General features: G+C 41.4%; 1 protein-coding gene across 11 annotated transcripts in view; it reads left to right on the top strand.

The window, feature by feature from the left end:
- ZFPM2 (zinc finger protein, FOG family member 2) overlaps nucleotides 1–21,910 on the top strand; it is a 469,506-nt gene that overhangs the window by 443,279 nt on the left and 4,317 nt on the right. For all 11 annotated transcript variants that reach the window (XM_083749019.1, XM_083749021.1, XM_083749023.1 and 8 more), the window contains 2 exons: nucleotides 19,655–19,861; nucleotides 21,127–21,351. In XM_083749019.1, coding sequence (XP_083605145.1) covers nucleotides 19,655–19,861; nucleotides 21,127–21,351 — 432 coding nt within the window. The remainder of the gene's footprint in view (nucleotides 1–19,654; nucleotides 19,862–21,126; nucleotides 21,352–21,910) is intronic.

Below are 21,910 nucleotides of genomic sequence, written 5' to 3'. Positions count from 1 at the left end.
TCCTTGTTTTAAACAATTTGTATCCAATTTATAACAAATGTAACCGGCAAAGTCCTTGTAACAAAGTTCTCATTTTGTTCTTCTGCCTTGACAGCTCTTTGACAGCTGTCAAAACCTCTCTTTGTCTTCTCCCGGCGCTCTCACAAAACGCTCCCAGGGTTCCGGGGGGGGGGGGGTTACTTTTAAATCAATACCACTTTTCTCCTCCAGCTCAGTCTTATAGTTTTCCGTCGCGAAATTAATATCTTTGTAAAAATAGGGTTGCACTCGATCTTAGATGTCAAATCCTTTGCTTTAACTCCTCTACAACGGGGGGGGGGGCTGACTTCCTTTTTGCGCCTCCCCCGCTCGCTCCGAAGTTTTTTAAAAATTTGTCCCCCTTTTTAGTCCAGGTTCCAATTACTCACGGGTTATTCTTTTAGGTCCAGATTTTCAATAGAAGAAGTCAGCGCTCTCCGTCGAATGGCATGCGGCTTCGCTCGGCAGGGGAAGCGGAGGACTCAAAGCACCCCCCCGTCACCCGTTCCGTAGCCTTTAAAAAGGCTCCTTCGCGGGCCGGGGGGGAGCGCAAAAGGTGCCAGACGAGTCACCATGTCCATGGGTTTCAGCGCCCATGGTTTTTGAGGGTCCCCGCGTCGCCGGCGCGGTAGGACCCAGCCCCTGCCGGGCAGGCTCCCTCCGGAGCTCGGAGGGAGTCCGCCATTCGGCGATGGCGCCAACCCGGAAGTCCCAACTTTCAGACTAACTGCTGGATTCAAACCTGATGAATCTTCCAGGGATTGCATTCTAGTAGTGGGTGGGACCAAAATGAGTAGAGCCCTATTCAATTCCTCCTTTGTTGTGGAGGAATTGTATGAGAAACATATGAATTGTATGTACAATATACGTAAAACCACTTTGTAAACCACTTGGAGGTGTTTGGTTTTTTACACTCAAGTAGTGTATTGGTAAATGTAAAGGTACCCCTGACCGTTAGGTCCAGTCGTGGCCGACTCTGGGATTCCGGCCCTCATCTCGCTTTATTGGCAGAGGGAGCCAGCGTACAGCGTCATGTGGCCAGCATGACTAAGCTGCTTCTGGCGAACCAGAGCAGCGCACGGAAACACCGTTTACCTTCCCGCTGGAGTGGTACCTATTTTTCTACTTGCACTTTGACGTGCCACCCGCGTCCCTTTTCAAATAGTGTATAAAGTCTATTAAATACACACACACAAAATAAAATACATAATAAAATATTAAGTTTAATCCTAGGAAATCCATAAAAGGTACAGAAAATGAAGGAGCAGATAAAAATGATTGAGTTGATGTCAAATCAAACCATGCAATTGGCAGGTGAGCAGAGCTTTTTAGAAGTGGCCTGATAGCCTACATTAGACCAGTGTGCCAAGAGGTTATCCATCATATTGTGATGACTTTTCCATCTAAAACATGACTTCAGGATCTGACCTTGGAGCTGCCAGAATGAGTAGGTTTCCCACTCATTTCAAGCTGTGAGTATATGTAGACATTAGTCACAGGAAAAGTCTCAATTTGAGCCCTATTGGTGGTTTAGGGTAGTCAATATTTATCAAAGAAAGTGTGCATTGAAATTTAGTTTGGGACTGAAAAATTGCATTTGCTTTGTTTCTTTTTTAGGATTAGAACTCAGTACCCATTAAACCATAATTGAAGAGGCATTTAAAACAGGCTGATGTTGTTTGTGTTCCTCTCACATTCCACATTTAGGCAAACACCTGAAATGCTGACTCAGAACTGGAATGAACCTGAGCTCCTCAGCAGTAATGAACTGTTTGTATTTGTGGGTGGATAAAAATCAGTGTTTTTTATTATTAAAAAAACCACATATATTTGTGTTGACCTATTTTATACAAACATTATTTGAGAGGATAGGAGCAAATATTAAAGAAAGTGTCATGCCCGTTTACAAGTCAAATATCACCCCCATTTACGTAGAGTAACTACGTGTGGTAACTTTTTAAAATTCAAATGAGAAACATGGGCAGCAATGCATGCAAAATGTTCATTCATTGTAGTAAACTACAAAAATATTGCTTTTATGCAATGAGAATGCTATTGTAGAATTTTAAAAGGCACAGAAATAAAAGACTCGGGATTGGAGTTATTTAAACAAACTTGCTAGGATATAGTAGATGATTAAAATACAATCTATAATTACATTACGCTGGTATCAGGTAAGGATAAAAGCCTATAAATACACTGGGGTCAGGGTAAGCATAAAAAATGAAACAGTTATTTGAATAATCTGAGATCAAGTTGCAGTAATTAAAAATGAATGTATTATTCAAATGAAGGAATTAGGTTACAACACTTCTCATGAAAATATTATTGTGACAGGCAGAAATAAGTTTGAAATGGGTTTAATAAAATTTTTTGGAGAAGGAATATAATGACTTATATGTGGTAGGAACAGGAGTAAGCAATTACTCCACATCAGAGTATCTTTGGCTAGCTCATACACACCTTCAAACATACATTGGCTGCTCTCTTTTTCATGGCCTTGTCCACGAGGATCACACCATCATTTTTATCTTCTGAAGAATTCTACATCTTCCAGCTTCCCCAATTAATTCATGAAGTGTTAACTTGATGTGACTGCTCACAGCAAGTAAGGAAGTGAACAGTAACTGGAACAGTGTGGTTCTTCAGGACCCAACTAAATAGGATGTTAAATCATAGAACTGTCGAGGTGGAAGGGACCACCAGGGTCATCTAGTCCAACCCCCTGCAATGCATGAAACTTTTCCCCATGTGGGGCTTGAACCCCTGATTCTGAGTTTAAGAATCTCATGCTCTACAAACTGAGCTTTAAATGTGTATTTGCTTGTAACATGCACATTTTAAAAAGAAGGCAAATAGCATCTGTAATGCTGGAACACAGGAAACTGCCTAATACCAAGTCAGACCACTGTAGCCCATTATTGTCTACAGTGACAGGCAATGGCAGTCCTGGGTTGCAGACAACATATTTTCCAGGTCCTGCCTGGGACCGTTTGCGTGTTGAGGCCCCCCAGGACACCCCCAAATAAAGACACAGTTCACACCACATTTTTGTTTTGGTTTTTGGCATAATTTTGGCCACAACTTTATTGATTACAGTATGTGAGTGGTTGCTTAGGCATTGGTTAGCAACTATCTGTTCCCACATAGAGGTAGGAACAGAACTGACAACTGCAAGCCTGTGGAACTCAGTAAGGGTAAACATTTTTTGGGAGAGAATAGAGCTGGGCGCCAGTCTCTCACCTCTCCCCAAATGCTCCCAGGGGCTCCTGCGTGGCCCTAGCCCCTTGCCATGGGTTTGGACAAAAGCATGGCGAGCCCCTGGATTCCTTTAACGGAATACCCTGCAGCAGCAGCAGCATTGGAGGGGCAGGCACAGCCAACCACATTCCCTACACCAACCAAAATTAACCAATGCCTAACTGCAACCTTACAAGTTGTGACGATTTGCTACGCAGTCGGCAAAAACCAAATGGCACCAGCCAATCGGCCAAATGGTAAACATTCCTACCAGGCCCCTGCCCCAAAGCAGATGACCCCATGACAGGCATAGCAAGGTCAGCACGAACAAACTGTAAATATAGGGAGGGTGGGCGGGTAATGCGATGTGCGCAGGGAAAAGAGGAAGCTCAATGTTGTGCACAGGGAATAAATAGCACCCCCATCAATCAAACAATTTTGCAACATTAAATTCTCCCCAGCAACAATTGGAGATGCCCTATCAAATTCGTGGCCATCGATACTAACCCGCCCAGCAACAGGGGATGTCATGGTTGCCCCCACCGCAACATGTGCTCTCCATGAAGGAGAACCCACTTTGTGTGAAAATCAGATGCTCTAGCACTCGACCTAAGCCGTCAGGCAGTGGTTATTGATCAATAGCATGGTTAGCATGGTTGGAAGCCTGCCTCTCCTGTCCTGGGGGGCAGGGGGACATCTCTGCCACTAGACAACAAGGAAGGGGCTGGGAAAGTGACATAGAATCATAGGATTGTAGATTTGGAAGGGACCCCAAGGGTCATCTAGTCCAACCCCATACAACGCAGAAATCAGCATGATCCTTTTATTCACAGGATAGTCACATCTGAAACTGGTATTTTTTCTCCTTGCCTAGTACAATGGGGTGGGGGCAGTTTCTGAAGCATATCAGTTTTAAATATTAACATTATTTTCAAATTCACAAAATGGCACAAGCGTGGTATGTGGGGAGTTGCTTATTTCTAGTGAGGGCGCTAACCCATATTAAAACTTATGGCATAATCTGGAAGTGAAGAAGAACCATATTTTTCTGGCAACGCAATATTAATTGCTTACGTATCGGGAAAATATAATGTCCCTTCAGCAGAGGTTTCCTGGAGAAAAATAGAAATGGATGCCGCACACCAAATAATAATCAATCATGTATTCATTGATTTAGAAATGGATAGCTAAGAAAGACCTTTCTCATGAGTCCATCTGACAGAAAGACTAAAGGATACTTATCGGTGTTCATGGGCAGCAAGCGTGAGGGCCAAACTACATGCTATGTGTGGCTTGTATAATATGTCTTCCAGTGTTTATGTAACTGGAACAAAGTATGGGGAGCAGAAATCACAGCTACTTTGTTCATAGCTATCGAGGGGATAATAAAGGAGTTTTTAACTCTCACCCACTATTTACCTGCAACTTTCCATTGTCAGGCAAAGTGCACTTTGGGTGTGTTTGTGCAATTTTCACATTGGGAAAACAGCTCGGGTGGAAAGGGTTATGAAACCCTTTCTTTCCCCCAGTGTTCTGAAAAGATGCATTTCAGTTAAAAATAAAACCAGGCTCTCCCACGTGACAGGTAGTTTGACTCTTAACCACACAGTGCTAAGCCCAAACCGTGGTTTAGCCTGAAAGGGTAAATGTGTGGGCTCTCAGAGTGGAGATGGAGGCCAGTCTTGGTTACACCTGATGGTTTGCCTAGAGAGAGCTAAGCTGGGCTCAGTGAACACAGTCAGCTAAGTCATAGCTTAGCGCAGCAACCAAAAAGAGCAACTCAGAGAAGAGCAAAATGGCCATGATCTCATCTCAGGGAGTCCTCACTTTTGCTCACTCACATTAAGGCTTTTCTTGATGTGTGAACTGGGCCTCTGTGAGCCTAACTTTGTTTTCTCAGAAATTAGTTCCTGTCAAGTTTGAGCAAGAGTGTGGGATTGTAACCTAACAGGGAAATCACATTGCATGTCTACTCAGAAGTAGGGATGAGGGAGACATTAAAGTCATTTCACAACCTAAGGCATATTTACTGCACTTTTTGAAACAATATGCAAACCCAAACACAGCCATCCTCCAAAATTTGCATTCTTCCAAATTTTGCAGTGCAGTTCCCCAACTAAATTATGTACACAAAATGCATATATAGGGGTAAAGTGTGCATGAAATGCATAAGATTAGTAAAAAACAAAGTAAAAAAAAACATTAAAAATTCATTGTAATAGTGGAAATTAATTTCAAAATTTATAGTCAGAACTGCATACAAAACTGCTTTTTGGAGAAATTTGCACTAAAATATTGATGAATTTTCAAGGAGGGTTTTTTTTTTTATTAAAATGCCACTTGTTGCAGAAATGTTAGAGAAGTGAAGTTAAGATTAGAAAAAATGAGAAATTTGGGCAACAAAAATTGACATATTTGGCCATCTTAATTCAGGAGCGAGACCTGCTGTGTTCAGTGGGCCTTATTTCCAGGTATTTCTAAGCTATTTATCAGCAAAAGGCACAATTCAACAAAAATAAAGAAAGCCCAATAAAGTTCAGGAGAAAAAATGGAGGTATGCTGTTTACTCCTGCTGGGACTATAAAATGCTTAACTTTGGACTGTGCCCTGTGTATTTAACACTATTAAAATGCATATCCTTATTCACAGGCATACTGCATTTAAGCATCCAAATAATCATTATGCTAATGGATGTACAATGGCTAGATTTTTTTTTTAAATCCGCCTTCTAACCTGTTTGAATGTCTTTGTCATTGTTACTACTGAATGCACAGAATAAATGTGAAAAAATGTTATAAGCATTGTTACTCATGTCTGTGGAAAATGCACATTCCCTTACAACCACCAGCCTCAGCTGATCCCTGATTGAAACTAATCACAGTGTTACCAGTTTAATTAACTTGTGCTGCTGTCTTGTCCCCATAGAAATAAAGAGTTCTCCTGTTAGCTAGACTTCATTCATAAGATTTCTTGTCAGGAAGCACCAGCGTTTTTCACAACTTAAATGCAAACTGCAGACACATGGCAGGTGTGGTAATAGAACAATATTGTCTAAAACAAATATTTTGTTGGGCAATTTGAAACCAAGTCCCTTTCACTTTAATTTACTTTCCTTCTAAATGTGAGGATAGCACTTTACATCAGCTGAAAGGAACACTAATCAGATAATATATGGAAACTCAGAAAAAGAGAAGTATTTTGTTTGTGTGGTGTTTAATGAAATCAGCATGTACGATTACAAAAGTGAGAGGGGATTTGTCACCAGAGCAAACATCACAAAATATTACACCTGCGATCCATAATTTGGATTCAAGGTGACTTAATCCTAGTGGCACTAATTCTGCAATCCTTTATCTACTTACCTAGAAATCAATCCCACCTTTTAATAAAATGCATAGGGTTGTTAGTTATTTAGAATTCAAATACTATGGAACAAATGATCCCCCATTCCTCTTGGACTTCCGATTGAGGGAATGCCAAATCATATGATCAATGGATTAAATATTCAGCCAGATAATAAATAAATGCTAAAAATGGAACTTTTTATGATTGGAAAGAAATATACACTGGACTTGTGGGTTAAAGTCTTCTGAAATGTCCAGCTGTTGCTGTTTTTGAAGACAAAGTAGTGAGTTACATGGCCAAGTGCTCAGATTAAATGAAGATTTTTATCCCCTGTTCTCTCTGTGGGCAGTCCTTTCACACTCAGCTGTGAGTAAACTGTGGGGCTTCCTTAGGAATTAAGGTGCATGGGCTTGCACTGTGTTGCAAGAAAAATATATCCCCCATCCAAACTTCAGTCTACTAACCCAGCCCCACTATCAGCTCATCTCTGCACATCTGCTCAGAAGGTAAAGGGAACCCTGACCGTTAGGTCCAGTCGTGAACAACTCTGGGGTTGCGGCGCTAATCTCGCTTTATTGGCCAAGGGAGCCGGCGTACATGTGGCCAGCATGACTAAGCCACTTCTGGCAAACCAGAGCAGTGCACGGAAACACCGTTTACCTTCCCGCCGGAGCGGTACCAATTATCTACTTGCACTTTGACGTGCTTTTGAACTGCTAGGTTGGCAGGAGCAGGGACCAAGCGACGGGAGCTCACCCCGTCGCCAGGATTCGAACCGCTGACCTTCTGATCGGCAAACCCTAGGCTCTGTGGTTTAGACCACAGTGCCACCCGCATCCCTGCTCAGAAGAGGGGCCCCAAATCCAACAGGGCTTAGTAAAGTGTTTGAAGGATTGCTGCCTGAATAAAATAGGCAAAAGGTTTTGTTTGACCTGACCTCTTAGCCATGTAACCCAGTAGCCTGTCTTGAAAAGTAGTCAGAGCTGGAAATCAGACCAGAGATCACTAAATAAAATTATACTTTTGACATAAATAAAATAATACATTAGGCCATCTTGAGGAAGGAGGTGGGCACGAGGCCATTAAATCAGGGTCAAAAAATAAATAAATACCCAGCTGCACCACGGATACAGGAAAATAAGATTTTTATCCACCTTGGTTCTTTTTGTAATACTTTAATAACCCCCAGGTTAATATTCCCCCCATTACGACATCGTTGCAGCAACACACCTCTGACACTTTGCTAGCACAGGCTGTTGCCTTAAGCACACTGACTTAAGGGAAAGCCACTGCAACTTACTTCCAAGTAAATGAGTTTAAGGCTGACATGTTATCCTGCTGGAATCTTGAGGCTTGTAGTTGAGATTCATTTTGATTAAATGTGCTAGTAAAGCAAACAAACAAGTAATCAGCCCTGGGATTTTTTATTTTTTTTTTAGTACAGAAGGATCTGCAAGAGTGCTTAATTAGACTCTGAAATCTCTCACTTTTATCAACTGTATGGGCAACAAAGTAAACGTTCAGTGTAGTGTTAAATTAAATAAATAATACCTTCTCTCTCCGTTTTCATACCAGAAGCACTCATGATATGCATAGGATGCCATCTGCAGGCAATCCAGTTATTTTTCTCTCTCCAAATGTTGGTTGTTGTGTTATAAACGGAGAGCATTTCCCCCGATGTTGACTGCTTGAAAGTCCTTGCTAAACTCTGAATATATGCAAATTGATTATAAGGAAAAGAGCAAAAATCACATTATTCTTATTTGCCTATCAATGCAATGTATTATTTTCATTTAACAACTTAATCCTCACACCGTTTCGGGAGTGTTAAAACAAACAAACAAAGCAACTGGTCAGGGAGTAATTTGGGAGATTATATCTCCACCAGTCTACAGACCCCAAACTGTATTTCCAGACATCCTGCAATTTTTGGAAGTTAAAGAAGTTGATGACTTCGTTCTGACAGCTTAACTGCTATTTTTTGTGCGGCTATCAAATGCTTTATTTTTGAAAAGTTAATGTAAGGAGAAATAAGCCCTCCCCTGCACCATCTGGCTGGTTTTGCTGCACATGGGACAAACTGTGTTTTTGGCAGGGATTTGCTCCATGTTGGAGAGCTATAGCACCAGCAAAAGGAAATCATTGATTAATTTATGCTATCAATAAGGCTAGAAAAGAAAAAAAGGGGGAGGGGGAGGAAACCACCTCACTGTCGTGCTAAAAAAAAATTGCTTCTTTTCAGCACCTCTGTTTCCATATGGATGCCAATTTCCTCCTCACTTTCCTTCCCCCTGTAAAGAAAACTTGAACTTCAGGAAGCATAAATTAAAGGATTTGATGGACACAGGCAGCGTGCTGCACACAAGGTAATAATACCTTGTACGGTTTCAAAGACACACATGTGTACACTTAACAGTTTGCAAAATTCCATTGTGGCTCATCAGAATGAATGGCTGCATTCACACTGTCCCCCCCCCCCCCCCGTGGAACAAGAGTTGACCCTTTGAGGTATCTGTTCAAGGCAGAACTGCCTTTACCGATGCTCACTGCCTGCCTGAAATGTCGTACAGAAAGCCTGGAATATAAACTCCTGAAATAATATCCTTGGGACATGAAAAAGAATGAATTATTTGAAGCAGACAGTGCAGGGAATTCTGGATCCTGTATACTTAAGTTCACCAAAATTGTAGCCATGCCGTTTTCCTATTTCTATTACATGGTATTACATTAGGTCGCCAGAAATACATTTAAGTTGTAATATAAAATAGTTGTGAAACAGAAGAGTGAGTTTTGGAACAGAGGGAATAAACAACAACACCCACACACCCCACAAGGAGGATGGGGAGGGAAGGAGATGGCGGTTCACAGGACCAAGGCTAGCGCACACATCTGAAGAAAAGTGTTTGCCTATGGGAGCACCCTTCCTTTAATGTCTGAAACCCTTAATTAACCTCTTCTGCCAATTATTCCCCCCTCCTCCTGCCCAAACCCCCTTCCCTTACCTGTTGCTTCCAGCCCCGTAAGATTTCACATCCATGTCGTTGAGGCAGACATGTCCTAAGCCCAAACCTTGACAGGAGAGGAAACAGCAGAGGGAAAGTTCAATTATTCAAATCCCCATTCAGCCATGAAGTCAACTGGGTGACCACGGGCCAGTCGCTGTGTTTCAGCTGAACCTACCTCACAGGCCTGTTGTGAAGATAAAATGGAAGCTTGTGCATCGCCTTGAGCTCCTTGAAGGGGTGCAAATGAAATAAATAAATAAATAAATAAATAAATAAATAAATGAATGAATAAATAAAAGAATTTTTTTGTCATCCAACATTTTGGATTATTTGAAATTAATAATAAATATTTGTAGGGAATGAGTCTCATCCACAACTCGGTTGTGCACCATGGTTCCTGACGCTTGCTATACCTTTCAGACACTACAAAGGAAGGCATGTTTGACATTGGGAATGCCTCGTGGCCCAGCTGTGCAACACCTGTCAAAACTGCTGTGACTTGTAGATGATTAAAAACAGCTAAGAGATTATTAGACTACCCAAATGTATTTGCGTCAGTGATTTTTTTTTTTTTAACAGATTCAATGGCATTGAAACTGACACATTTTCTTTTTCAGTTTTAAAAGTGGGCAAAACTTCGCAGAGGGCAGTATAGCTTGATTCAGTTTGCCATAAACTTATAGCAGTAGTTTCCCATGCAAAATAGTTTAGTGGCATCCAGCTGGAATATATGCATGGCTCAGAGGCAAATATATGGAGAATGCTAAAGCAAACAAACAGTCTGAAAAGTAGAGAAGTTTCTTTTCAGACTTGTCCTTGAAGGCACCTTCTATTAGAACATTCCTGCAGAGTGACTAAAAGAGAAATGTTGATATGGTGAGAGGACTACAATGTTGTTGTTTTTCTCCCTTAAGAAGCATGTTTTGTACTCAGGAAATAAATACCATCCAGTAAGGGAAGTTAAGGGTATATACTATAGCACCTATTAGTTATAATCAGATCGGATCGTTGCACGGATTATTCGTAACATGCTGGTATCTTACATAGTTGCTAGAGATTCCCCCCCCCCCCCGTCTGCTCCTGCATCGTGATGAAGAATGGTATTTTAATAGGCAGATGGTAGAGACAATTACAGTTTGGGTCTCAGCTGGGAGTTACGTCAGTTTATTGCAAATTATTAGTTGATAAATGCTTCTGTTTACAAGCAAAGTCTTAAGCAGCTTTATAATCAGTTTATCAGCTGCAGCCTGATTTTTGACAGCTTGCCTGAAGGGGGTATGCAAACACATTTTCCTTGGTCATTTACAAATCCTGCTGACCATGCAGGGATTCAGCTAGGCAGCCCCTGTGCACCTGTAGATTGCTTAGTGTACGCTGTTCATTGTAATAAAGGTTGTTTCAGGAGATGGTGGAGGAAGAATGATGCCAAATCTGCTTGGTGCTGCACAAAATCTGACGAGAGAGGCACCCCTTTCTTCACATCAGAGGCTTATAACTTACAGTTTTAAGTAGAAAATGCCTGATTGGTGCAAAATAAAAAATTGTTTCAATCTAATTAATTCTTGCACAGGAAAGATCTGTGGTGTGCATGGAAACCTCCCATGTTCCTAAGTGCTTCCATGTTTATTTTGATAAACATAGATTCCTTTGCTGTCTTTCTTTAAATGCATGGGCCAACCCAAGGGCACAGTTAGTGACGTTTTCCTTCCAGGCATTGTAAAAAATGTATTTCCAATATGGAAGAGGGTACAGGTGTACAGGTCTCTTGAGAGTCCCATGGACTGCAAGAAGATCAAACCTCTCCATTCTTAAGGAAATCAGCCCTGAGTGCTCACTGGAAGGACAGATCGTGAAGCTGAGGCTCCAATACTTTGGCCACCTCATGAGAAGAGAAGACTCCCTGGCAAAGACCCTGATGTTGGGAAAGATGGAGGGCACTAGGAGAAGGGGATGACAGAAGACGAGATGGTTGGACAGTGTTCTCGAAGCTACTAACATGAGTTTGACCAAACTGCGGGAGGCAGTGGAAGGCAGGAGTGCCTGGCGTGCTCTGGTTCATGGGGTCACGAAGAGTCGGACACGACTAAACGACTAAACAACAACACAGGTGTAATGACAAATGTAGACACTTTGGGCACACCTATATAAAAACAATCCAAGTATTTGGTTATCAAAGTGCCTGGAACCTGAGTTCTAAACCCCAGCAGTTGCTATTTAATCCACACTTGCAAGAAATCATGCCAACCCAGCCCAAGGATGTCATGAAAAACACTTCTTTCAGCATAGTTGTTATATCAGGGGTGGGAAAGCTGTAGCTGCTGGACTACAGTCCCCATGATCTCTGACCATTGGCCACGCTGGCTGGGGCTGATGGGAGTTGGAGTCTAACAACATCTGGAGGGCCAACCCTGAGTTAGATAAATGAAGAAGCTACATCTTCTGACTGTTTGCAGAACAAGGTCACTTAAATCCCAACCAGGAGGCCTAAATTTTGAAGACATAGGAGGATTTCACCCCTTGAATTCAGCTGCTTAGAAGCAAAGGTTGATATTTGTGCCAACTATTTAATAGTTTTGTAGTCTGGACACTGGTCCTCTAGGAGAGATTTCACACCAGACTTTATTTTATTTTATTTTTACAACCTCCTAATAGAAAGATGTGTATTGACTCCGATTAGCTCAGGATTTGAACTAAGGTCCCAGAAGGAAACCTATAAGCCTCTTAAGATGCACAGAACTTCTAAGAATACGAGTTTAACTATCTCCCCCTGTGGTAAATAAGCTGTGACAGCTCAATCAAGGGGGAAAGGCAAATAAAATTTATCACATTATTTTTTCCCTGCGAATTCTTTATTCCCTTCTTCTGAGCACTGATGTAGTTTATGTCTCTATCTAGTGGAACTTTACATTAATTACTACACTCCAGCACTCACATGAAAGACACAGACTCAAATCCTTATAATCATAAAAGATAGCCTGCCAACTAGGTTAGAAGACACGTGGCAAGATACTTTGGTTCCTCTTTAGCGACGGGCAACTTCCACTCATTTTGTCAAGCTGCTTTTCAGTATTATGCACGAAGGGTTTCTGGGCAGTGGTAAGACATACCTTTTTCAACAGGCAACCCTTTGCATCCAAATAAAGAACTTGTAAAATGACAAATACGAGACTTTTGTGTTTTCTTAGCCACGTGCGACAAACAGTTTGAAAAAAACGGATTACTGAATTAATTCTATTCTCTCTCTTCTTGTAAAAAAATCAAGGTCATGATCCAGAGAAGCATGTGTGAGAGTTCTGAACATACCATGGCTGTTTTGTTTACCTTTGTGAATTGTAGCACCACATGTCATATTGCTGTTCAAACTTGCACCAACCATGTCTATGTGAGTAACACTTGCGATGTTGTTCGGAAGAGTTTCTGTTCAGGAAACAAGCTAAATCCCTGATGGCCTGCGCCCAGTCCCTTGCATGCAAGCAAGCATCTTCCTGGTTTTGAGGCCCAGTGTGCCAGCTTGACTGCCTTGCTACAGACATGAAAACTGGTAGCACAGAAGAGCCCACATCTACACACAAAAATAAGAAAAGGCAGCTTGTTCTCTTAATGTGTGAATGCATGGTTGAGTATTTATAGTGCGAAGAATAAAAATGGAGTTTTTCTACCTCAAAGGTGATCAGCATAGTAAGAGTGAATCCATTCTACAATACTATGTTGCGTGGTCCTTTTCATCTTGCGTCACACATGCGTAGTAATAATATTTCCATTACAGTATACTAATAAATATATTGGATTTGTCATCGGGCATGTGAGAGACAAATGGCGCTGTGCTGGACAGAGCATAATCATACCAGTTTCTACATTGCCTGCCACTAAAAGGTGATAGACTTTGTATATGCAGGAGCTAAGATTAGAGGTTGAGTATCATTTGACAACATCCTTTGATCGTAAACAAGGAAAAATTACTGGGAAATTATGGGATATCATCTCATTAATCCTAATGTAATACAGCAAACCCTCTCCATTAATTTCATAGAAGTGTGAATTTACATGAACTGTTGCTGATATCCTCTATGTGAATGGGCCATTCAGATAAATATATGGAGGAGGGAGGAACAGATGTCCCATGGAATATTTAGGAGGTACATATACAAGTGAAAAATGTTGAGAATTGTTTAGCAACAGGAAAGACTGTTCACAAAATGCCTTTGATTTATTGCTGTGTATGGTGCAGATCCCTATCGGTTTTTTCCTTACATTATTTTATTCAAAAACTTGTATAAACCATGAGTTGGCATGTTGGAGAATACTGAAAAGGCATTAATCAACCCAAATAAACAAGTGCACAGATCTATCTAACAACTGTGAAGTAGTTAATAAATTTTTAAGCAATTTTATTATAGAAAGAAGGTCTAAAAGAGTAGTGCTTAATTATCTGGACTCCTCTGCGCTGGGCTCCCTTTTGATTGTATTAATGAAGCAGCTGGCCCATTGTTTCTCTTTAATTCCTCTATTGTTTTAAGAATATGTCAAAGCTCTTTATTCTTTTATCAGGTACTGTGCAGAAGGAACCACACAATACCTCATATTCCTACTGTATTTGCAAATGCACAAAGAAACCTCCAAAGCATTTTTCAAAAAAGGGGCACACATAATTTATAAGTTCTGTTCCTTGCACTACTCTACTGTCAAGAATTTCAACAGTATTGGATTTGAATTTATTATATTTTTCTCCCTCCTTATTAAACAGTGTGGCTACATATAGATATACGCTCTCTGTTAATGTCAAAACCCGGCGATCCGGACTTGCACCTAGTAGGTATTAACTGGGATGTTCTTTGGCACGGCGACATTGTTCTAGCTAGTCGAGAGAAGGCACTCACCTCCTCATGGGAAATATCTGATTGTGGGTTTGTGAATTCCCTTTAAATACTTAAAAAGGCGCGAATGCAAATAAACATATTATTCTCAGGGCTGCTTTTTTTTTTTTAAAAAAAAATATTTTTCACAAAATAGAAGCTATTAATTCAGATTGCAGTGAGTCTGGCTGTGCCTGGGTGTCATTTTAAGTCTGTAGACTAATGCAAGTTGTCGATTCAATGAGCTCCGATACTCTTCTGACCCTCCTTCACAAAAACATATGTACACAGGAAATGGACACTTCTGCTTCTACCGCAGTGACAGTCGAAGGCATTACACACACAAATTAGAAGCAGAAGGGAGGAGGGAGGAATCTGCATAACTTGGTTGCGCAGTAGGCTGTTTGCTGAGAATGAATATCAACCAAACAGAATTTCAAGAGCAACTTTTTCTTAGTAAGCATCTATATATCATATGCCCACATGGCAAGAGTCCCATTTCAAGTAGCATATCAAAGCACGGTTTGTGCAATAGGGTGGAGTGTGAATTCATACAACCATCAAGACAGAAGAGATCCAGAACTGATTCTGTCTCTAAGATACCCGATTTCCAGGAAAGCGGGTCTGTCTTGTATTTTGCCACTGCCTTTGTCTTAGGAGGAAAGTTAGACTATTTTAAGCAATTCCCCCTGGAATGCTGGTGCTGATAAAAGCAATAGATGGACTAATCGGAAGCCATATGGCACTCCTGATTTTGAAGGAAAACTTCCCAACTGGAGACAGCAGGGAATGCTCTTTTAAAAGCAATGACTGTATGCAGTCCTTGCATTTTGGATTACTTTTAAAGCAAGCAAATAGTATCAAAATTGCAAATACAGGTGAATTGTTTCAATAAATTATCTGTAGGAATTAATTGCAAATGAGGGAGGAGGCATTGTCGGAATAGGTTCTTGTTTTTATTTGTAACCATGTTTGCTACATCGTCCTTGTCAGTTACAGTGACTGCAAACAGAATACAGTGGTACATCGGGTTAAGTACTTAATTCGTTCCGGAGGTCCGTACTTAACCTGAAATTGTTCTTAACCTGAAGCACCACTTTAGCTAATGGGGCCTCCTGCTGCTGCCACGCCGCTGGAGCACAATTTCTGTTCCCATCCTGAAGCAAAGTTCTTAACCTGAAGCACTCTTTCGGGGTCAGCGGAGTCTGTAACCTGAAGCATATGTAACCCGAGGTACCACTGTACTTCTGGTCCGTACTTTATTCCACACACAGTTTTGCATGTGCTACTGTGCAAGCAGCCTTCCTTGTGGAGTCCAGTGTTGGGGACAGCCTTGCGTGATGGTTGTACAGGCAAGATGGCCCCAGCATAGATTTCACGGGGGAAACCTTTTCTTGTGCAAAATGCACCTCCCATCCCTGTAAGAGAAGCCTCTGAATTGGGCACAAGATGTGAAAATGAGGACCAATGAGTACATCTTATCTGCCAGTTTAGACAGTGAACCCTGAAATGACAATCCTTTTGCGTTTTGTCATGTAGTTGCACCCCTTTGAACTGTGCTGCATTACAAAGGTTGAAACTGCTGCAGAACTGTGTAGTGTTGCTTCACACAAACCACTAGTCACATGGAGCTATGCCCATAACTTGCAGTTCAAGAAGCAACCAGGCCGCCGTGTAAACTAAGCTGTCCTTTTCTAATGTGTTTTGGATCAGAATGTGCATATTTCTCTCTCTCTTGAGTAAGGGTTTCATTGCTTCCATTTCCCACATCTATATATTATGCTGAGCCAGGTTCCTATTTTGAAGAGCCCAGGTATAGTTATGTGGTTTACAGCTCTCTCCCGCTTGCGTTTTCTTGTTACCAAAAAAAGAAATCTGCATCAATCATAGTGCATCTCATAGAGTGTTTTGTTTTTTTGTAGTGCATTGTATAGTTATTAACCAGAGTTTTTGCCATTGTGAGGAGCCATGGATTTCAGCTAGCAGGGATGAAGTTATGTGCTTTTACATGAGATACATTTTTCTTATACAGTACCTTATAGGTAAGGCCATACAATATAATCGGACCTTTGTCAGTGTTATAGCCTAGTAACTGTTAGACTATTGAATGGTTCCAGTTGACAGGGAGTGCTTCTTTTGTTTATCATGTTTGCAAATGATGGGATCTTTTCCAATGGACTTGTTTTAATCTTAATTAGAGTTTATCGGCAAAAGTCTGCATGACATTCTGCAGGCACCAATTCCATAAATAATAAAAAAAAGAATGTGGAAACATTGGCAAGATTCAGCGATATTTAAGGCAACTGATTATTGTAACAGAAGCATGAATTTCCATTATAAAAAAAATCAAATTTGAACTGTGACTCTGTTCTTTACTTTCAGAATTTACAGTGCAAATTTGCTGCAGCTCTGACAGCAATTATGAGGGTCGTTTAAAAGCTTCCTGTTAGGAACCAGATCTGTTTCCACAAGAGCCCAGCTCATAAACATTACAGAAAACAGGCAGGCTGGGCCACCTTTTGTACAGATTTTTTAAAAAGTTGTTTATTCTAAAAAGGTGGTAGTCGCACCGGTGGAACACCAAAGGGGTAAAAAAAAAGAGAGTGGGAGGAAGAGAGAAGAATGGTATCCAAATATAGCACTTCCATGTGATGCAAACTGAATTAATTACTGCCTCAAGTTTGCCAGTGCCTACTCGGAGATCATGCCCTTTGAAGCAATAAAAGCAGCAGCTGTTCCCCCCCCCCCACTCCATTCCACCTGTTCCTTCCCCACCCTCATTTCCCACTTGATGACTAAAGCAGAAATACAGGAGGGGCACAAGTGTGTGTATGGGGGGGGGGCAGGAAGAGAACCTATAGAATAAGAATCAGAGTTGCTGCTTCCTATCTCATTGTTTCAGATTGTTTAAATGCACAGGAGATGCGATCTCAGGTGCCAACCCCAGCCTTGATGCCTGGTTTTCGAAATAATGACAAAATGCTGGGCAGATGGAAAGCACCAAATAAAAGAAGGATCCTAACTCACGGAGGGTGGAATTATGTTGTGGACTGCTCTGTGGGCATAGGGCAGCGTACAAATTTAATATAAATAAATAAATAAACCCAAGTAATAGGTAGGTCCTCGATGATTCTATGAAGCACCCAGAACAGTATGTCGAATTGTAGCTCCATACAGACCATCACTGAGCAGCCAGGCAAGAAAACATACCACAAAAGAGGTATACAGGAGCCTCCTATTGTCTATTGTGTTTGTGTGTTTGTGTGTGTGTGGTCTTTTGATTAAAACAAAAAATTAAAAATAAACTGAAAATTCACACTGTGACGGAGCGTTCAGCCTGTGTTAGCACTGGTGCATAGCCTTTCTCTTGAGACCCAGAGTTGTACCACTTGATGAAATTCTTCACCAACAGTATAAACTGCTTAGCATCAATATGGAAACATAACTTATTTTAGGGGAATAATTTGAAAACTTAACACCCGCGCTGTAAATGTTCAGGGCTTCATAGAGCATGTTTTTGTCCTTATTCAGGGTTGTGTGTATTCCGTGCATGAAAGAAACATAATAATTCAGCAATTACAGTAAATGATTCGAAGTAACTAAATTGTCAGCGTTTTCTTATTCTGCATTATTTTTTCTGCTTTCAAGACTTCCCTAAGAATTTGGCTCCCCACCCCACCACCCCAAGCAATAAATTGCCACTGTGAAAGTAGCTTTCGGTACTAGGAGTGCTCAAAATCTTTGGATTATAATGGCCATAATACATTTGGTTCCAGTAGTTGTGGCCAAATCCTGCTGCATTCCTAGCAAAGAGTGAATGTGAAAAAACTTTTTCCTGCTTTGAAACTTCTGCATCACTTTGTGGTCTAGGAGCCTTGCCTTGGTTTCCCCGTCTCAAACATATTGTGAGTGATGCTGTTTTGTTTTCTCATCTTTGAAAGCTAATAGGACTGGATTAATTAATTGTCCAAGATTCCTCCAAAACAATGTCCTAATTCTTCTATTTAGCTGTTGCATATCATACACTGTTGTTATCTCTTCCACCAGATTTTTGCAACAAGTTGTTTTAAAACTGTAATCTCTTTGAGGAAGGGGGGGGGGGAGAATGAAGTGTAGTTGAAAAGGCAGTTATGCTGAAAGATAAACACAGCAATATTACTTATCAAAATGGGTACCCAGTTGTGTTTGTGTGTGTGTGTGTGCCTTTTTTCTTGCCTAATTAATACAGCATATAGCTTTTGCTATATATACAAAACCTATAACAGAAAAAAGCTTTATAACATGTAAAGTATGTGACATTATTTTAGCCATAACTGTACTGGATATGTATCTAGGCCTGAGAGTAGAGATAACACAAATATAAGTGCTCTGCCTGTCTAAACATGTTAAATAAATGAGCATTCACTATCACATTCAAATACATTAGTGCATTACTTGCATAGTTAATTTTCTTTTTAATGCTTTCCCACGTGACGCTTGCAGCACAGAGCTATAGTATATCTCACTCTTTGAAGAAAGTTTTCCTTTTAAGCCAAGCTCCGCTGTTTGAATAGGGCTTTATGAAACAAATCTTTGCCATATCTGAACAGGAAGTTCAGTGGGCATTGGGACAGCCAATGCAATGATGCATGTATATTATTGCATAAAGGATTCCCCCTGGAGACAGATGGCAGCAAATCCTAGCAAGCATTAAAAATGACTTTATGAGGGTATCTGAACCATGTTTTGCATTGGGGTATTATTTGTTTGCTTATGGATAGTCCCTTGGAATGCACAAATATTTTACTTAATACATGCGTATACAGATAGTAATATGGTTTGTGGAATGGAGAGGAAGTTGAACAAAAAGTCCGGCTGGATAGCAACCAATGAAAGCAAATATATATCTATACTGACATTCTAGGAATGTCCACTGCCTAGTGTTGCGTTTGAGACAATGGATTGCAGAAGAGTTAAAGAGGTGTTGCCTACCATTCATTTGCGGTATCGCTTGTGCAGCTTCTGGCGATGTTTTCAGCATGGCTGCCTCAAAGCATGGCACAACACTCCCGTAAAAACAGAAAGAGAGCCTTAAAGGCAACGGGTTTCCATCTTTCCCCAGCAAAATGCAGCTCCCCTAAACAGAACACGGTGCTGCACAATATAATGTTTGCCCGTTAAGCATTTCTGTCTTTGTGTATGTTTTCTGCACAGGAGGCCAGCTTTGGTGCACGACGACAAAAGCCATTGCCGAGGGTGAAGAGCTCATTGCCTTCGTTGTGGATTTTGACTCAAGACTACAAGCTGCCAGTCAGATGACTCTTACCGAGGGGATGTATCCTGCTCGATTGTTGGACTCGATACAATTGCTCCCTCAACAAGCCGCTATGGCATCCATTTTGCCTACAGCTATTGTCAACAGTGAGTGCACTAGTCCAATTTATATCTAAACCATTATTTAAACATTGCGATATTCTTACCACATCACATTAACAACACCTATCTGTTGGGCTTAGGATTTCTCTGAATTCACCAGCATAGGCTTTCAAGCCAGGAAAAACCACAGATTACCAGGTTCCTAGACCATGGGTAGCCAACGTGGTGCCATTTTTCTGGATGCCAACTCCCATCAGCCTCAGCCAGCATAGTCAAGAATGATGGGAGTTGGAGTCCAGTAACATCTAGAGGGCACACCATTGGCTACCACTGTCCTAAGCTGTCTTTTTGCAGATGAGACTGCAGAATCATCTGCCCCGGAAAAAATGTGACATTCCATTTTTTCTTGTGAGAGAACAGCAGCCAAAATGACTGCCATGCTCTCATGCAATTTCAGGCTCCACTTTTGGGGGGCTTGGCACCAAAAAACCCCCTCACATTTTGAGGTGCCACACAAGATCACTGCCCCCCAAATGAGCTTTTTTTGGGGCTGTGATCTTGTGTGGGTCACATGACTCCCCTGGGAGTGTGGACCCAGAAGATGGCATCCTGGATTTGGGCCGCATCGTGCTGGCAGGTACGCTTTATGATTGAATGCTCTCCCAAATAAATCACTCCCTCTGCTTAGAAAACCAGATATCGGTGAAAGGATCTTGGCTTAGCCTTTTCCTTGGCATGCTAGGTTTGTGTATGTGTTAAGTTCCTGCTTTTAATCTTTGACCCCCTCCTGTCAATGGAGGATTAAGTTCTTCAACTAAATTCTACCGTTCTCACAGCCAATGACCTGTTTGTTTGTTTGTTTGTTTGTTTCCTTGGGAAAAACTTTACACAATATTTTCTGATTGAGGTTCCACTTGAATGGTTCCCTAATCTGGCTACCAGGGGAGAGGGAAAGAAAATACATGAATGTATAATACACACAGGCTGCGTACCTGTTTTCTTGACTCCAACTGCAGAGAACATGAAAGATAATTGTTAGATAAGTGAGCCGTGTATATTTCGTATTGATGCCCAGACCCAGAATTTACAACGAAACAAAAGAGGGGGTGAGGAATTACTTCTCGCACCTGGTTTCTTTTGAGCTGTTATGTGTTGTTTATTAATCATGCACTATGCTGCCACCCTGCTGTTAAATGGGTACTTTTAAAATAAGAAGATCAGGCAGCTTAAACTTGTTGGACTAAGGCTTGTCGGCAGGAGTAAACTATGGCTTACTCACACCTGGTTTGTTTCCCCCGCCTCCCTTGTAGAGGACATATTCCCCTGCAAATCTTGTGGCATTTGGTATCGGAGCGAGAGAAATCTGCAGGCTCACCTCATGTACTACTGCAGCGGGAGGCAACGAGAAGGAGCTCAGCTTTCGGAGGAGAATGACGACAGCGTTCAGCAGATATCCAGCATCTGCCCTTTTCCACAGTGCACCAAAAGCTTCTCTAACGCAAGGGCCCTGGAAATTCATCTGAATTCTCACAGTGGTAAGTGAAATATTTGCTCCACTGGAGTCAGCTTTCCTTAAGACATTTCAAACTTAATTCTTTTTTTTCCTCCTTTTTAGCAACGTGCCCATGAGAAGTTGTAAAAAAGGTGAAGCCACAAGCACTCAGCTCAGTGATTACTGGCTTATGCTGCAGTAATCACCTGTTCTGTTTAAGATATTAAAGTATCACAACTGTCCTACCTTTTTCTGAACTAAATGGGAAGATCAGACGAGGCAAAAGCCATTCATGATATGACGGATGCTTGTTAGGTGATATGAATGTCAGAACTTAAGCCTTAACTAAATGGTAGTCCTGGGTCTGGTGCTGTCATTGAGATAAGCTGTTTGCATAGCATCATCCTATTATCCCCATAAGGCTGATAAAGGTGGGGTCGGACCTTGCCTTGAAGACTGCCAGGCTTAGAGTCTGGGATGAAGGGGAGAGGGTCTCAAAAGTCCATGCTGAATGTCCTTTGTCCTGCTGTGACTCATGGTCACAGAATGTCCCAATGGCCAGCCACCACATAGTGTTCTGTACTGACCAGCATGTGGGTGAT

The sequence above is a fragment of the Podarcis gaigeae genome (assembly GCF_964106915.1).
Source record: "Podarcis gaigeae genome assembly, chromosome: 7".
NCBI classification, from domain to species: domain Eukaryota; kingdom Metazoa; phylum Chordata; class Lepidosauria; order Squamata; family Lacertidae; genus Podarcis; species Podarcis gaigeae.
The sequence above is the reverse complement of the archived record's forward strand: the minus strand, read 5'-3'. Positions and strand labels throughout refer to the sequence as shown.